Consider the following 18,315-nt stretch of genomic DNA (forward strand, 5'->3'; position numbering starts at 1 on the left):
TGCATGATCCTCTTTTCCTTGCTGATTGGAAATAATCAGCATATGGTTGTGTCTTTCAAAGTGCATTCTAATAGGATCTGTATCAGTCATGCTTCTCCAGACAAGCAGAACCAGTAGGAGATATCTATATGTATGTATCCATATCTATATCCATATCTATAGATGCAGATAGAGAGAGAGAGATTGATAGATTTCAAGGAATTGGCTTACTCAGTTGTGGGAACTGGCAAGTCAGAAATCTGTAGGGCAGGCACACAGGCTGGAAACTCTGGCAGGAGCTAATGCTCCAGTCCAAAGGAAGAATTTCTTCTTTTTCAGGTAAACCTTAGGTTTTTGCTCCCACAGATTGGATGAGGCCCACCCAGGTTATAGAAAATAACCTCCTTAAAGTCAGCTGGCTGTAGATGTTAACCCTATCTACAGAATTCCTTCCCAGCAACACCTAATGTTCGATTGAATAATTGGGTACTATAGTACAGCCTCATTGACACAAAACTAACCATCAGTGTATCCATACCCTACAATTCATATGGACTCTCAAAGAAAGGGAGACACAGTGCCTATGAGGCTATAGATAATAGGGGATGAAATGAGCCTCCCAGGAAGTAGATGGTGAAGACCCTATAAGGGTTTCCTGCTGTACTAAGACTAAAAGCCAAAGTGCTAACTGAGTGCTGCAGGGTCCTGTGATCTGGCTCTGCCCCCACCTCACCTCTCAGAACTTATCTCCTACTTCTCTCTCTAGGTCACACCCCACTCCAGCCTCGCTGGCCTCTTAATTCTAGAACTCTCTTCCCCTTGATATGTACTTAGCTAATTTCCTCAGTTCCTTCAAGTCTTTGCTTGAATCTCTTCTCAACAAGACCACAGTTCTCCCCAACATAACAATCCCACCTACCCTTCTCCTTTTTTCTTTTTTCCATAGCACTTAACCACCTTCTATACAACTTACTTATTTAGTTCATTTATTTACTGTTTACTCCCTCCTCTAGAATATAGACTTCTCAGTAGGGATCTTTGTGTGTTTTGATTACGAATGTATTTCAAGCCCCTAGAACAGTGTCTGGCATATGGTTGAGGCCCAAGAAATACTAATTCAGTGAATGAAAGAGAAGGATAAAGAAGGGCGGTGCTACTCAAGAACTGATAGGGTGTGGTTACGGCAGCTGAGTTGAACGACTCCAGGGGTGCCATTCACATAGATTGCAATATGAATAAACATCCCTGGTGTTGTGCAACACAACAGCCCCTTAAAATAGATGAACTGATGAGTGGGACAGGGGGAGTGGTTGTTCAAATTCCATTTCTTTCTATAAAGAGCAGTAAAGGCTCCATAAAGGGCAAGTCCTTGTTGTCCTTTAAGGGCAGGTATTAAAATGGGTTGACATTTTTTAACCTTTTTTATCCCTGTGAAAGGGTAAAAATCCAAATTGTTCTTAAGAAATGAACTTCATGTAACCATTTATTATTACGAGGTCTGAAGGGAGACATAAGAAATGGTTACATGAGGTTCATGTCATAAGGACAATTTGGCTTTTGTAATTCCTTATTTCTACAATTCATTTCCTCTTCTCATAACCAGAAAAATCTCAGCTCTTCTATAATCAGGATTCTTAGAGAATCTTCTCATCAGGATTCTTAGTGGTTCCAAAGTGTGATTCCCAGATAACAGCATTATCATGACCTGGGAACTTTCCAGAAATGAACTGCAGACCCAATGGATCATTAGCTCTGCATTGGAGCCTGCAGGTGATTCTGACGCATGTCCAGGTTTGAGAACCACAATTAGAGACCGTCCCCATTGAAAAACTTTCCTCTTTCTTTTTTATATTCCTAGGAGCTAAGAAGATGTTGTTTTATATAAATAATTGGGTTTCTTACTCCAAATATAAAACCATAGTGTATTGAAAGATATCCCTCCCAGGAGATTCTGCTGTGTGCCTCCTGCTTCACCCATTTGACAATTCCTGGACTAGAGAATGTTTAAGAGCCTTAAATGATCCGGAGGGCCTTTTCCTGGTCTAATAATCTGGGAGGGAGAGAGGGATACTAAATTTGCATATCACTACTGCATTTCTATGCATATGGCCCTCCTTCAGAAATTTTGCATAAGGTGCTTGAGGACCTTCTGCAAAAAAAAAGGTCCTCAAGGCTTATTTAATTTAAGAAGCACTTTCTAGAACCATGTCTAGTCCCAGAGAAAACCAAATTAACTCTCACCACAAAGCTGTATGGAATCACACTCTTGGAACACATGAATACTTGTCACAGCTAAGGAAGAATTGCCTGCCTTTGGATCCAGGAGTAACCATGGCTGTGAAATGCCTTAGAAAGACCTCATCAGTACTCATATCTGTAAAACCCTAGAATAGTTGGTAATAGAAAGCAGAGAGATGTTCATGTCTACTCTTAGTAGAACATGTGGGCCCCAGATCACATTTTAACGATGAAAGATAAATTAAAAGTGATCACCAGAACTCATTCTAAGCCTTGATTTTTTTCCAGTTTTTCTTACGTGGCATGTGTTAGGTTAGTACCAAAATAACAAACATACCTTCCAAAGCCCCTGAGAGGGTTAGGCATTAACTCAGATAGTCTTGGTCAGACATTCCAATATGGCTAAGCTGAGGAAATTATGTCTTGTTCACGACATGTGTTAAACGCTTCTTCCCTATACTTAGGGTCACTGTGCCCTTTTCATATTCTTGGACTAAGACCTGGACATGTGTTTGTCTCTTCATGAAGCTTTTTCAGTTCCAAGAAATACTGCTCTCTAAATAGTGACTTACTGATGTTTTGTACCTGTGTGTATGTTTTTCTTTCTGATCAGAGTCATTGTCGGTGGTGTGCTCGTAGTATTTAACAACCAGCTTTCCAGAGGAAAAAGCCCCAGTTTGTAGCATTTGTCAATTTCCATAAATGTGTAAATGCTATCACCATGACCAATTTCAAGCTATCAATATGACATCACTGCAAGTAAAGTTTGGAAAAAGTACACACAATTGGTATTCTTGGATTGGTGCAAGCCAGCTCCAACACGTCATTGGAATGTAGAAAATTTGGAAAGCAGAGGAAAGGATAAAAAGAAAACAGAGGAAATAAATTCATGATATTGCTGCTAAGAACAAAAATCACTTTTAATATGGATTACATTTCCTTACAGTATTTTGTCTTTGTTTTAATGTAATTGTTATCATTTTGTATACATAATTTTGTGTTTTGCTTTTATATTCATGAACATCATTTTAATGGTTGCATAATATTCCATCAAATTAATGTAACAATAATGCTATATATCAAACTAGAGCACTGGGTATAAATCTTCCTTCACCCTCCTGGCTATTTCCTTAAGGCGAATTCTAAGAACAAATGATTTCAATTATGGGTCTTGAAAAAAATATTCCCAGGTACCATTTGGAGAGTTTGAAACAGTATACACTCCACCCAACAGTGTTTAAGAATGCTTCTCTCACTCTACCTTCACTACAACTACTTCTTTTTTAAAGTGTTGGATAATTTGATAAGTTCTTCTTTTTTTAACATGTAGAATATTTATTTATTTATTTTAACATCTTTATTGGAGTATAACTGCTTTACAATGGTGTGTTACTTTCTGCTGTATAACAAAGTGAATCCGCTATACGTATACGTATATACCCATATTCCCTCCCTCTTGCGTCTCCCTCCCACACTCCCTGTCCCACCCCTCTAGGTGGTCACAAAGCACTGAGCTGATCTCCCCGTGCATTGCAGCTGCTTCCCACTAGTGAGGTGGATGGGCCTAGACTGTGTCATACAAAGTGAAGTGAGTCAGAAAGAGAAAAGTAAATACCGTATGCTAACACATATATATGGAATCTAAAAAAAAAAAAAAAAAAGGTTCTGAAGAACCTAGGGGCAGGACAGGAATAAAGATGCAGACGGAGAGAATGGCATGGACATATATACATTACCAAATGTAAAATAGATAAGTTTTTTTAAAAAGTTTAGCATTGCATTTCTTTACAATTGTGCCGAACATTATGTTTATTTTCATTTCTATTTCTCCTTTTTAAAAAGTTTTGTTCATGTCAAGGGCTGCATAGTGAGTCAGTCCCCTCCCAGGAGATTCTGCTGTGTGCCTCCCTCCTCACTCATTTGATAATTCCTGGACTAGGGAATGTTTAGGATCTTTAAATGATCTGGAAGGCCCTTTTCTGGTCTACTCATCTGGGAGGAAGACAGAGAGGGACACTAAATTTGCTCCCTCTCTCCCCTAGTTACATCTCGGCGTTTTTCTATTTCTCTACTCCAAGCCCCAGACTCCCTCCACTTCTGCCTTACTATCCCTCAGATAATCCAGGCACACCACAGAGCAACAGGTTCTTCCCCCATGTGTCTGCAGGACTCACTCCCTCACTTCTATCAAGGCTTTTTACCAGTGCCATCTCCAACAGACCTTCTCTGATCCCCCTGTGTCAGGTTGCCATCCCTCATCCCTACTCACTGTCTCCCTCCTCTGAGTCACTCTTCTCTGCAGCATTTATCACCATCTGCTATGGCATATATTTTACTGTTCATCGTCTGCTTCCCCTCTAGGGTGTAAGTTCCGTAAGACAGTATCTCTAGAGTCTAGAGGAGCATCTAGTGCTCAATAAATGATTGTTGAGTGAGACTCAAGCCCTGTATCTAAAGGGTTGGTTTTATCTTGATGAAGACAAAATCAATTTATATGTTCTCTTTAAACACTGAAGATAACTATTTGCAATATCTGTAAGAAATATATTTCTACATTTTTTGAAGATATTATGTTTTTAGACAAAGAGAAGGTTGGTATTTTTATGTAACTAAATCTTCCATTATGACTTTTTTCAATTCAAATTACACTTATAAAATTCTTTTTCATAAAGAAATTAGATAACTTTGCACCCGTACTTTATTCTGCCATTTTTATGGCTCTAGAATATACAAAGAATTAATTTTGTTATTGTGATAAAATGAAGTCTAATTTTTTAATGTGACCTACTGTTGGGATAGTTTGTTGCTTGTAATGACTTTGCTTTTTCTTGTTACCATGTTCCATAATATTTTAAAATTTAACTTGCGTATTTTCCTCTCATGTAAAATCTACAGGTATCAAATCTCAATGGACATTCTTAATTATCTCTAAGATATTTTCATGATAGTATCTCTGTATTTTAAAAGCACTTTACGGAGGGGGAGATGGTGGTGGGATGAATTGTGAGATTGGGATTGACATATATACACTAATATGTATAAAATAGGCAACTAACAAGAACCTGCTGTATAACAAAATAAAATAAAAAAAACTAAAACAAAAAGCGCACTTTACAATACAGACTAAATGCACTTGAGTTTGTTTTTGTTATCACTACAAGTTCTGAGAGGATACAGAGCAAATGAAAGAAAATATAATGGGAAGTTGGGTTCCCAGAAGTGGAAATATCAAGGACTGAAGTAAAATCTGCCTCTAGCCACATTTTTCCTGAAACACCTGCCAGGTGTTATTAGAATTAGAAAGCTGACCCTTTTATTGACTCTGTAAGTCCCATGCCTAACCTGTAGTTGTTGCTTGATAAATATTTGTGGACTGAATTGCCTGAGCCTTACAGCATGATAGCCTTTCCAGAAAAGTATTCCAAGGAGTCGCCTTCCTTTTCCATCTGTCTTCTGTTTTCTCCTTCTCTTAGCTGCGGTCCAGTGCAGAGCTCCATCCTGACCTGCTCACAGATTGCCTCACCGTGCAGCCCCTGCAGCCCGCCACTTCCCCACGAGATGCTGCCGATAGGGCGGTAGGATGCTCCCCAGGGCCCGGGCCCGACCTCTATCCAGGTAATGTCAGCAAAGGCAGACCCAACCACATCAACTACCCTTCTCTAGGCCCTTCACTTTGGTTAATGGAAATGCACACATAAAAATGCTTCTAAGATCATCTGTATTTCACTTTATCAGTAGACTGCAAATTATCCCCCTCCTGTCCTCCGCATTTGATTCCTGAGCTGGGTTTGGCAGCAGACTGTTTTTTCTCATAAAGAAGCAAAGTAAAATAATGCATTAACTCTTTAGGTTCTGGACTTCTGCCAAAAGTTCAGTGTACCCAACCCTCCCAGGTATCTTAAATTTATTTATTTGATTTAGACTCAAAGGAAATGTTTTCCCTAATGGAACAGTCATTGTTGTCTTTGCATTGTAAAAGGAAGCCCCAGGTCTCTAAGAAAAAATTTCACATCAGTAAATCAACTTGTAAGAATGTCCATTAATGTTTGTCAACCACTGGGGGAGTAGGGTTGGGGTGGCACTCCCAGAATAGCTTCCTTCTGCCTAGGTTTGAATAATAGATGACTCTACATCTAGAAAAATGTTATGTATGCAGTGAAAAATGAGAAAGGATTAATATGCAATAAGGATGTTATTTTTTTCATTTACTTTCTTAGCCTGGATTTGTGTGCATTTTCTACTCTTTATAATGGTGATATACTTGTGCAAACATGATTGGTTAGTCATCCTCATATATGGAAAGCTCTTACTGTCATGCTATGAACATGAAAGCAAAAGTCCCACCAGCTCCACATTCCAGACAATGGGAATTTTCTGTTTTCTGTGAATTACAAATTCTTCTCCCACTCCATCTGGTTCCAGAGCCAGGTTTTGGCAGCAGATTGCTTTTTCTTTTTAAAACTCCTAATAAGCCGTAAAGAATGAAGAATTTACTGATGCATAACAGTGGAATAGGAGAAAGACAAGCTTGTATAACTTTTTAAACTTCACAGTTCTCAGCTGATCCAAATGCAGGGGAAAAGGCATTAAGCAAATATTTCAAGGGGGTCAGAGTCATCAAGACATCCTTAGTGTTGTCCCAGTGTTGGTAGCCCTTTATCAATTGCTTTGGGTACTTATTCTTGGAGAAAACAAAGCCTCAGCTTTTTGAGACCATAGGAGATTAGATTAAAACTTATTTGAAAGGCTGACCAAATCTGACAGAGATTTTGAGTGCAGGTACACATAACACATGAAATATGCCAATGTACAATGTTGCCAGCACCCAAATATTTTATATTAGATATATACATGAAAAAGTGTGACTAGCTTTTGTTTGTACATATGTCTGTTTGATTTGCCAAACATTTGACATATGAACATTTATTCTAGCACATTAAATTAGCAATCAGTTTAAAACAGCCTTTAGGGCATTTCCCTACTTATTTAGTCCATAAATCCATGATCTTACTATTATAAATAGCTGGAACCCAGCAATTAGAGAGTAAGAGCTAACCAGAATTGATTGAAAAATGATCCAACATCCAATATAAAAAAATATGGTGATGGGCTGGTCTTGTTGCATTTAAACTTCTTGGAAATGGATTTGGGAAGCCATGATATCTTTGTCTATGAAAAACATTAGTACCTTTGCTAATGTGGCATACAGTATATGGCTCACTTTCAAAACTTAGGAGTCACATTTGTCTTGATATGTGCTTTTGGGTGTCTGGTAGTATTGTTAAAGTTTTTTTAAGAGGTTTAGTTTGAAACGGCTTTGTCATTCCAGACAGAATTCCTCTTTTTGTTCATGATGCTTTTCTGCATTTGATCTTCAAAACAAGCTGTTAACTTTGAGCCTCTAACTGTGGCAGGCGAGCTGCCAGAGCAGACGAGGAGCCTAGGTTACCACGGCGTCAACAGAGCGTCTTCACATTGACTCGAATTTTCTGTGGCTCTGGGAATATTGGAAACAGGCAGGTGGCCATCTTGCTTAACTTTGTTCCTAGAATTTTACTTCTCTAGTTAGCTTTTAAGTATGAAAGTTTATCTGGCCTGCTTCTTTCTTTATTCCTGCTTCCTTCAGGCTCTATTTTACTTTCTTTGCTCTTGACTTTTTTTTTTTTTTTAGTTGATTATGTTCTCTGTTTTGCTGAGTAGGCAACAAACAGAGCAGAACAAGGCAGTGAAACTAAAACAATTTTCAGCCTTCCTTTTATAGTTCTAGAAATGCAGTTACCAGCAGTGCATGTTCACACCAGTTTCAGAACTGTGCTAAAGATTGATGGAAAGAAGCCAAACAGCAAAAAATGCTGAAAGAAAAGGAAGCTGTTCATCAATTAGTTAAATGTAAAATCTGAAGTGTTAAGGTAATTTGATGAAGATTAAGAGTTGGCTAAATGGCAAAAAGAATTTGGAGTCGTTCCCTTAAAATTCTATTATACAAAATCAAGAAAATATTTGTTTAAAGATTGTCAAGAACTTATACCTATAAGTGCTAGTAAATTGATTTATCATAAAAATATTTTGATGGAAACTTGTTGAGTGTATATGGGTGCAAAGGATCAAAAATAGTTTAGCATGAATATCATGATTTTTTAGAAGCCACAATGACTGGGGACTTGTGGTTTGAAGAAGTCATGGTTTCGAAATGGAAATTTTTAGTGGCTAGGAGACAGTGATCTGTAAGATCCCAAGGTAGGAGTAGTTTGCAGAGCATTAAGGTGAACAGGGAAGATGGCAGTTCTGACACATACAAGTCTTGCAAGTCTCCTAACATATTGGCTTCCCTTATTGAAACAAACTTTTCAGTTGATAAGACAGAGTTTGAGTGGAAAGAATTGCACGAAAAGACTTTTATTTCTTTGGAAGAAAATAGTGCCCCAGGTTAAAGCAGCCAAATATTACTTGAGGTCACACTGAGGAAGATTTAAAATTGAGGTGTTTACTTGTCTACTATTCTGAAAAACCCAGGGCTCCCCACCACCGCTCCTGGGTTAACCTGAGAGTAATTTTGTGATCTAACAGGGAGGCCAGGGCAGTGATGAGTAATTCTCAAGGATGGCTCACTTAGATTTTCTGTGCTTTTGTTCAGAAGTTCTGTAACCCAGATGGATAATGCCCGTGGCCAGCCTGTAAATTTAGGTGATTTATCTGGTAATCTGAGGGAGGAGTATTTCATAGCCAGTAGATCAAGGTGTGCATGCCACACTCAAGCCTAAATACCTGTGTAGATCTTCCCATCAGCGCCCTCGATGAGCTAATAAATTGGATAAGCCTATAATTAGTGAGTCTGCAATATCATGGACAGCCTGGACCAGTGCCTGGTCTTGGCAGAGAGTCCATTCAGTAACAAAGCATGCTCTGGGGAAGAATTTCTGTCCCATGAGTGATCATAAAAATTACATCTCCCTCCAAACTGAAACTGTACTACAGACTCAATAAAACATGGCCTTTGCAAATGCCCTTAGCCATGAAGACATCATAGAGGCCAGTGTGGTTGGGATATTTGAGTCCCACAGAAACCACCCATGAGGTGAAGAGCTAATGCAACTGGAACAAGGAAATCTGCAAGAATGGGGGGGGCGGATTTTATTGTTACCACTTCTATCGGGTTATAAAATAATGATGTTTTAGAGCTTGTAAGTCCTATTGAATTATCCCAATTTTGAATGTAACTAGATTTTTCAGGAGAAAAAAATGTGTTATGTTCAGATATCATAGGGCATTGTAGAAAAAAATCAACGACTTGTTTAGGACAGGAATTTTTGAAGCCGTGTAATAGTCAGTCCTCCGTATCTTCAGATGCAGAACTCAAGGATACAGAGGGACTTCAGCATCCGGATTTTGGTATTTGCACGGGGGTCCTGGAACCAATCCCCCAAGGATACTGAGGGATGACTGTATTGTCATTCCCTTCCCTTCACCTCGTTACTGGAAAATGAAAGCTTCTCTTACAATATCATCACTTTTTTTTTTTTACAATATCATCACTTTTTTAGTATATAGCACTGTATTAAATCCATACAATATTAAGCATACTTCAAGAAATAGTTAATGTTTCATTTTAATGTAATGTTTCATACAGTATTTAGCATACTTCAAGAAATATTTAATGTTTCATTTTAATGTAATAGCTAATGTTTCATTTTAATGCATGGTATATGTTTTAATGCATTTTCTACATTCTTGAGTTGAGTATATTTGCTATCTTGGGACAGCTTGCAGAGTTTCAGGGCCTAGAAATAGTTTCATATAAATGTGCCTCATATAGTCTACTCTCAAAAAGTGGTTGTTAATTCAGGGACTTTATTAGAAGGTTCTAAATTGGCACACAAATTTCCCAATAGGTTAAACTTTATAGGAGAATTGTGAAGATTGAAAAACATGATCTATGTAAAAGTCCTTAAGAGGGCATAGCGCACTGTAAAAAATGCAATAGTTATTAATTGCATTATTTTCAAAAGCACTGCTTTGTTTAGAATTCACAAGAGGTGAAAAAGGGACAGAACAATTTGGAATTGGTGTTGGACCAACACTAATGGGCCAACACCAAGAAGGAGGCAGATACTGGGGTTACAGAAAGGATTTAAAGGGAAACATTTGGCGATAAAGTCATTGTCAAGTCTCTTTGATGTTGCCTTGAACTGCTGTCAAAATCTTGCATTGTTTTTGTAACGTCTCTTGTGTCTGTGGTTTGTCCACAGATTGCATTGGATCCATGAGGGTAGGAGCAAGCCTCATCCTTCTCTGTTGTAGGCACTGATAGCTTTAACCTATAGATTTAGCCCTCCCTGCCCCTGAGCCCATCCTTTAGTATGCATTATGTCACCTGAAAGACTTACGAGAATAGGCTGCTGGGCCCCACCCCCAGAATTTCTGATTCAGTAGGTCTGAGTGAGTCACAGAATTTGAACTTTTTGCCAGGTATTTCTAACAAGTTCTCAGGTGACACTGGGTGTTGCTGGTCCAGGGACCACACTTTGTAAACCATTGCTCCGGGATCATAAAGTGTGGGAATGTGACTTTTAGCAAAACATGATCCGAATTTTGACTGGTGGAGTTAAAATAAGAATTGCCCCTAATTAACTAGATGGGGGGAATCCTTTCCCAATGAATACATATAGCAAATCACCACGATGTACACTTTAAATATCTTACAATTTTATATGTCGGTTATACCTCAGTGAAGCTGAAACAAAAAAAGAAGTATTTAAAGATGAAGCAAATTTATCACGTGAAAACAGCATGATGGAACTCTGTCCACAAAAGGGAATTTTATGATATTGCTGATATGCTATATATTTATAATGATAAATGGAATAATGCTGCTCTGGTACTTACAATTAAATAATTACAAAGATAATAAAACAGAATCAAATAGTGGGGAGCAAAATGCCCTGCAGTGTATATTTCTGTTTCTTATTATAGTGACCCTATAGATTGATATTAAGCGTGTCCACCCACACCAGAGTTATAATGGCACTGCTCATATTTTGGTTAAGAATAAGATCTTATAACCACCCAACTATAACCAAGTAAGTGTTCAGCATCTATAGTTAAAGAAAATTAAATTCTGATTCCCAGCCAGCACAGGGCACATTTGTATGTATGCAGCTAATGTTAGTGACTTTATATGTTTACAGGCCGCCTAATTTGGTGCTTCACACTTACTCCCTTGTATTCATGTTAGTTTTTCACACAAGATTAAGCTGAATTATTCAGTTATATAATATGTACAAGTTTTTGCTGTAAAAATATTTTTGTGGGTGAGCAAACACAATTCCACACCTTATGGAGGAGGAGAGGAAGGTAGTGAAGCTGGATGATTATAGTTGTGTTCTCACTGGGCAAAGTCTTCCTTGTCTTTATACAATATTTCTCCTTTCTCTCAATTTATGTTATTTTGTTGACGCTCAGATGGGGTGTGGGAAGGAAAGGTTGGATCTACTTTGAAGTGTACCCCAAGCAGGTCTTAGGAAGCAGACAGATGGCAAGACAGAATTCAGGATAGAATTTGTGGACCGAGGAGCTAGTAGCTTTTGTGATTAGGAATTTATGGGCCAAACTTCTGGGTCCAAAGTTCTGACTTTCTGCTCCAAGGAAAGAGGGATAGAGGTAGTTATGTCTCTTTCATGTGGAGAATAAACAAAAAAGAAACTGGACATTTTCAAGGTGTTTGTAGCCACAGTGAAAGTTCATTTTTTACATTTGTATAAGCACTGAAAATGAATGTTAGGAATAGCATAAAACTCTAAAGTGAAGGACATTACTGCATTAGCTTCAATATTACTTGTCATGTTTTCCTGTTAACAGTAATAAGGGAGCATATTGCAGGCATTGTATAAAGAGGATTTTGTGGAATTGACCCATTCCAGGCCACCAACAGCACTGACTCCGAAGACTGACTTTTATAGTGTCTTCCTCAATATTGTCAGAGGATTATCTGCTCCTTTCAGGTGCCCTGGCCATGTCTTGGACCATTAACGCTTCTCTAACAGTAGGCATTCATCCATCAGAAGTTACAGCTGCCTCCTTGGGGTCTTAATTTTCCTACCTAAGTTTCGACGCTGCTCTAGCCTCACTTTCATGACATTGTTTCTAGTTGCTACCTGAGTTTAGCTTCTTGGACTCCAATCCTGTTCTCTCTTAGTGAACTTAGCTGCTCACATCTGGCTTCTGCTCTGACTCTCATCATCACTGATTTCAGAGCTGAGTCCTACCCTAAAGATCTGTTAACACCTAGCCACATCCTAAAAAGCCGGGGATTTATAATCTTCATGGAACTTTTCTCTGGGGATTTAATAAAAGGTCTATTCCTATGTTATAGGAGAGACTGCAGAAAGTAAACTACCCAGTTGACCCTTGAACACTGCGGGTTCAAACTGTGTTGCTGCATTTATACATGGACATTTTAAAATAGTAAATACTGCCATACTACACAGTGTGTGGTTGGTTGAATTCTTGGATGTGGAGGAACTGCGGAGATGACTGTGGATACTGAGGGCCAACTATAAGTTATACATGAATTAACACCTGCATTGTTCAAGGGTCAACTGTATTCATTATTGAAAAGAAAAGGGGATAAATTCTCATCAGCGTGCATAAGGGTTTGCTCCTCAGACAGGTTCACAGGGATGCTTATCAAGTTTTCTGAGAAATGGACACACTTCATGAAAATGAATTGAATCAGCTGCCCCAGAAGATTTTGCAAATGGTAAATAATGATCTAGTTTCCATAGTTCTGAAGTACTAAGACAGTTGGGGGTCATATCTACAGAAAAGTAAGGATAGGCAATATTTAGCATCTCTTTTCTTAAGTCACATTACTGGCCACATTTTGTACAAGCCCCCTGATCACTGTGTAGCCAATCTATGCTGAAACAGAACATTTATAAGTGGAAATGTTACTTCTTCCTCTAAGTCAAATTTATTTCCCTCTTACTGAGATAAGTTACTGATCTGACATACATTAAAAGACATACAGAGTGCTCAGAACGGTGCCTAGTACACAGTAAGTGTTCAGCATCTATAGTTAATATTATTACTTTTATCCAAATACTAGAAAAATATATATTATGACTCTGTAAAGCAGATAGGAAATGGGTGCCAAAAATTACCCACCACTCCCATTGTTTAAGGAATGGGGAAAATATGGAAGCCTAAACAAATTGTAAATTTAATAAGCATCATTTAGTAGAATAAAAGAAAACTAAAATACAGTCCTTTATATTTTATATTTCAGTAATTTTCCCAGTAGTTCACATAGCATTTTTTAAATTCTACTGTAGGTCTCTAGAGAAAAACAAACTGGAATCAGAAGCCCACTGATTCACTTGGGTGGCAATGCACCCAGAATCACAAAGTCCAAATTCTGTTTTGATGGGTACCAGTGTTTGTGTATTCAAACATAACACCATTTTTTGTTTGTTTTTGTTATTAATAGGCCAGTGTGCTATGACAGAAAGAACGTGGGGCTAAATCTGAGCCCCAATCCTGCCTCTCCACTCACTGAATGTTTAGTTTGGGGAGATTAGCTTTCCTCTTTGTAAAATGGTGGTAAGGTTACTGATTCCATTCTCACTAATGGTGAGAATTAGGTGAGTTCACATATGAGAGTTCAGTACACTCCCTGCCTCTGTTAGATGCTCAATTGATGCTCCTTTCTTTTTTTTCCTTCCTCTTTGCTTAAAAGCTTAGAGAATTACTTAGAAACCAAGTCCATGTCTGTGACAGGGACTAGAACCTCTTCTATCCATTCCTTTTAGTACTGGGTGCTACTACTTGGAGTTTAGAAATAGCTGTCCTGAGATAAATTATTCCTTCTGAGAAGAATTCAAGTCAAGATGAGGACTCAGAACTCCCATATTCTAAGACCCAACTTCAGATCTGTACATTAGACATTTTTTCGGTTGCCATAAAGATTAGAAGTATACTTAGGCTGGTCATTACAGAGTGAAAAGGTGCCTGGTTGATAAATGAACTTAATCAACATTGAATCTGTGAGGGTGAGGTAGGAGGAGGAAAAAAGAAATAGGATTGATGACTTTGACCAACACAGTTTTACACAATCATTGTGTTGACCTTGCTGAGGTATAACCTTGGTCCCTCCTAATGTCATTTTGTAAATAGACTCTTCCAGGACATGTCATTTTTCTCAAAATACACTACAAAGTGTCTAGAAAACTGTTCTTGACTACTTGCTTACTTCAAATTGCTTTTCCATATTTCAAAACAGTTCTCTAGTCTTTTCATGAGGGTTCTTAGTAGTTAACATGCAACAGCTAATGTATAACACCATGGGTCAAATCTGGCTTGCCTGCCTCCTGTTTTTGCATGGCCTGAGAGTTAAGGAGGGTTTTAAGATTTTTAAATGTAAAATGTAGAAAAGATTTTTAGCCTTTAAGTGAGAACAGTTGCTCAAAGAATTGAGGACATTGCCTCTTGCCTGCAAAGCCTAAAATATTTACTGTCTGGCCCTTTATGGAAAAGGTTTGCCAACCACTGCTTTATATTTACATCTGGGACATTCATCAATTACTGAGAGAGATCAAGGAAGCTTATGGCTTCCATGTATTTTTTTTTAATATTTATTTATTTATATATTATTTTGGCTGTGCCAGGTCTTAGTTGTGGCATGTGGGATCTTTAGTTGTGGCATGCATGCGGGATCTAGTTCCCCAACCAGGGATCCAACCCAGGCCCCCTGCACTGGGAGCACAGAGTGTTACCCACTGGATCACCAGGGAAGTCCCTGGCTTCCATGTATTTAATCATATTTTGTTTTAAAAATCTTCTAGTACATAAGGTTTTGTTGATCCCTGTAATATTTTAGATATAGCAAATATTTTAGTAGTTTTCTAGTCCATGGGTTTGCAGAGATTTTTATAAGGCCCAGTGCTTAAAACAGATCACAGCAGAGCTGTTTTAGTTGAAGGGATCCAGACTACTTGTACTGCCTATTGCCTAGCATTCCTAGTCCTCCCTTGGGCATTCTGTGGAACCCTGAATGTACTGGCTTTCAAACGGAATTATCAGCAGTAAAGTCCTCACGTTGCAAGCAAACACCTTCAGATGCAGCCTGAGCCATGGTGGGAAGGTGTAAGCCCTCAGTGTTGTGGCTTCCCCTTAGGAAGAAGCTTCCAGAAGATAGGCAAGATGTGGTTCTGGTTCTGATGAGCCCAAGGGTGACAGAGCAATGAGAGGAAGCAGTCATAGTTTAATTCTACCCAGGTCTATTTTTCCTAAAAAGAGAAAAGTCTCAAACCCTTGAATATCCAGGATTATGTTGTCTAAAATCCAGGTCTGTTGTAGATATATGTTAATGTCCAGGACAAAAGCAAAAAGTTAAAATATTGGGCTTCCCTGCTGGCGCAGTGGTTGAGAGCCCACCTGCCGATGCAGGGGACACGGGTTCGTGCCCCGGTCTGGGAAGATCCCACATGCCGTGGAGCGGCTGGGCCTGTGAGCCATGGCCGCTGAGCCTGGGCGTCCGGAGCCTGTGCTCCGCAACAGGAGAGGCCACAACAATGAGAGGCCCGCGTAATGCAAAAAAAAAAAAAAAAGAAGAAGTTGAAATATTGAACTTTAGGAACCCATGTGGTCACTTTCCAACAGGAAAGATGCTTACTTCCTCAAAAATAACTTTCTACCAGCAGCAAAGATGCTTGAAGTTCATATAACTGAAGACAACTGTCCATTCCACAGGTAGAGAAAAGCCTTTAAATTCCTTGAGAAAGGTTGTATGTGAGCATAAATTCAGGATAACATGTAAATGACTTGTCAGAGTCTATCTTGAAAGTAAACTAGGAAGAAATACTGAGTATCTGAAGGCAAAAATGGGAAGAGTGTCCACTTCGTGGGCAAAGTGTGAAAAAAGAGGGAAGGGTTTCTCTGGAGTCACAAGGAAACCAAATTCTTCAGCTATGGAGGTTTTCCCAGGGTTAGTGGTAATTGCAGGCTTCGGTTCCCCGCTATAGCACAGTTCCCCAAAAGGGCTATTGTAACTCCATCATACAGAGCTAGGAAAGGGAGAGGTGTGCTGGGAGAGTTCAGAGTTGGTAAATCAGCTCTTGAGTTGGCTGAAAGAATGTTGCATTAAAAATTGGATTGGCTATCAGTGCTAAAAATCTGTTTCCAGAAAGCCTTCTCTGTGAAATGTTTTCAGAAGTCACATGAAATTAGAGTGGGTGGAGTTGTCTCAGCAGTATCTGAAAGGGAGGAAACATCTTTTGTGGTTAACATGATACAGGTAGGAGATAGCTAAGGGATGAATAATGAGGAGTTGGAGAACCCAGTATGTTTTTTTACTAAAATTTCTGGTTTTTTGACTGAGTCGGACTTTATTTGCAAAAAAAGAGATGAGGAACATTCCTGTAAGAACTTCCAGGAATGGTTGTCCATTCCTGCTCCATCTTTCTTCTTTCTTTCTGCTCTCCTACTCTGCTCAGAATGGGATAACATAACACACAGATGCAATACTGGATTTTTTTCAGAGTAGTCTGAGTTGTTTGCTGGTTCAAATTATTTTAATGACTTTCTCTATAACTAACTCTCTGCGAGCAAATAAGTGTGCAGGTTGGGAAGTGAAGGAAAGAAAGCTAAGGTATGAGATTTGAGGTTAGATATGTCATGCATTGTCTGGAAAGACCCAAGAGGGCTGCGTGAAATGCTGGTCACAGAGAATTTGAGACAGCTGCCAGGTGATGCCATTCTACTTGTAACTAACTGTCTTTGTTCTGAAATGCAGATGTTTTAGAAGCTTTTCCTAACATGAAGTTAATTACACCTGGTGTTTCAGAATGTTTGATGGTAACCTTTGGCATTTACATGCATGATGTCAGCCATTATCTTCTCGTTGTGTTGCCATGTGTTCCAGAAAGGCATGTAAGCATGTATCCTCTTCCAAACACTAATAACTTCTTTCCTGGCTATAAATCCAGCTGCATGATGTGGAAATGTAATTGAGCAGCCTACATAGATGTTTGGAGCTCATGTGGGAATATCTATTTGTAAGAGAACCTGAATATTCATGTAACTGTCCAGACATCAATAAACTTTCATTTTACCGTGTTTATTTCTGTTCCCCAGTGAACAGCAGCACTCTTACGCTCAGAGTTAATAGGCACGTTCTTCAGAGATGTACCCTCTCTTACCTTAATAGGACATCTCCCTAACACATTTGTTTATCGGTTGCCAGGTAGCTCTCCCATCAGGTGACATGAGTATGTTTTCTTTGTCTTAGTGCACAGGTGACAGTTACCATTGTTTGCCATCAATTAGCTTGGGGTAGCATGTCAAGGATGTACAGGTAGTGTCACTTTACTCTGACAGCCACCCGATCCAGTTGAGGAGGGATTGTTTCATTATCCTCTTATCAGGGCTGCTGGATAATGATACTCTACACTGCAAAGTGGGAGAAAAAAAAGACAGGCAGAAAGAATAGATTTTTAGGGATTGGCAATGTTAAAATTATTCATGCCTCGAGGAGAAGGGAAAGATTAGAGAGCTGACAGGGCAAACCCTTAAGAAGCTTCTTTTTCCTAATACAGATGGAATACGGAATGATACCCTTCCTGATGGAGAAAGAGAAGAGGGGGGAAGTGCCCAGACATTAGGAGGAAAGAAAAAGAGGAACTAGCCCCTTCTGCTCATAGCGAGCAGGCGAGGATTAGCTGCCATCTCTCTCCCATTCTCCAATTAACCTCAAATTCAGCCTTCCAAGTGCCTGTACCGGGACCTTTTCCTTGCTAGAAAACTCTCTGGTTTGTGGATTTAGGTCATGAGAGCATTTTCCACTGAACAACAGTGCAACTGAATGGTTTCATGGTGAAATACAAAGAACTGCAGAAGGTATTGGGACACAAGTTTTCATCATTGAGGACCAAAACTCCAGTCACCACCACCCCCCCGCCCTGCCCCGTGTTGGTCATTTTCTTCAGAATGACTGAAGGGAAGTCTTTTTTGAATTCTGAAAATTAACCACGGCTGGATCTTTATGCTGTTGGAGAAACAAACACAAAGAAGTGCTGAAAATGTAAAAATACTTCAAGATAAACT

The 18,315-nt window shown here is 39.0% G+C and overlaps 1 protein-coding gene across 9 annotated transcripts in view; it reads left to right on the forward strand.

Annotated features, from left to right (window-relative positions):
• GLIS3 (GLIS family zinc finger 3) overlaps positions 1-18,315 on the forward strand; it is a 662,455-nt gene that overhangs the window by 586,980 nt on the left and 57,160 nt on the right. For all 9 annotated transcript variants that reach the window (XM_029201554.1, XM_029201560.1, XM_029201553.1 and 6 more), the window contains one exon: positions 5,691-5,832. In XM_029201554.1, the coding sequence (XP_029057387.1) occupies positions 5,691-5,832 (142 nt within the window). The remainder of the gene's footprint in view (positions 1-5,690; positions 5,833-18,315) is intronic.

This window comes from Monodon monoceros, unplaced genomic scaffold, assembly GCF_005190385.1.
Source record: "Monodon monoceros isolate NGI ecotype Baffin Bay Population unplaced genomic scaffold, NGI_Narwhal_1 Super_Scaffold_5, whole genome shotgun sequence".
Classification (NCBI taxonomy): Eukaryota; Metazoa; Chordata; class Mammalia; order Artiodactyla; family Monodontidae; genus Monodon; species Monodon monoceros.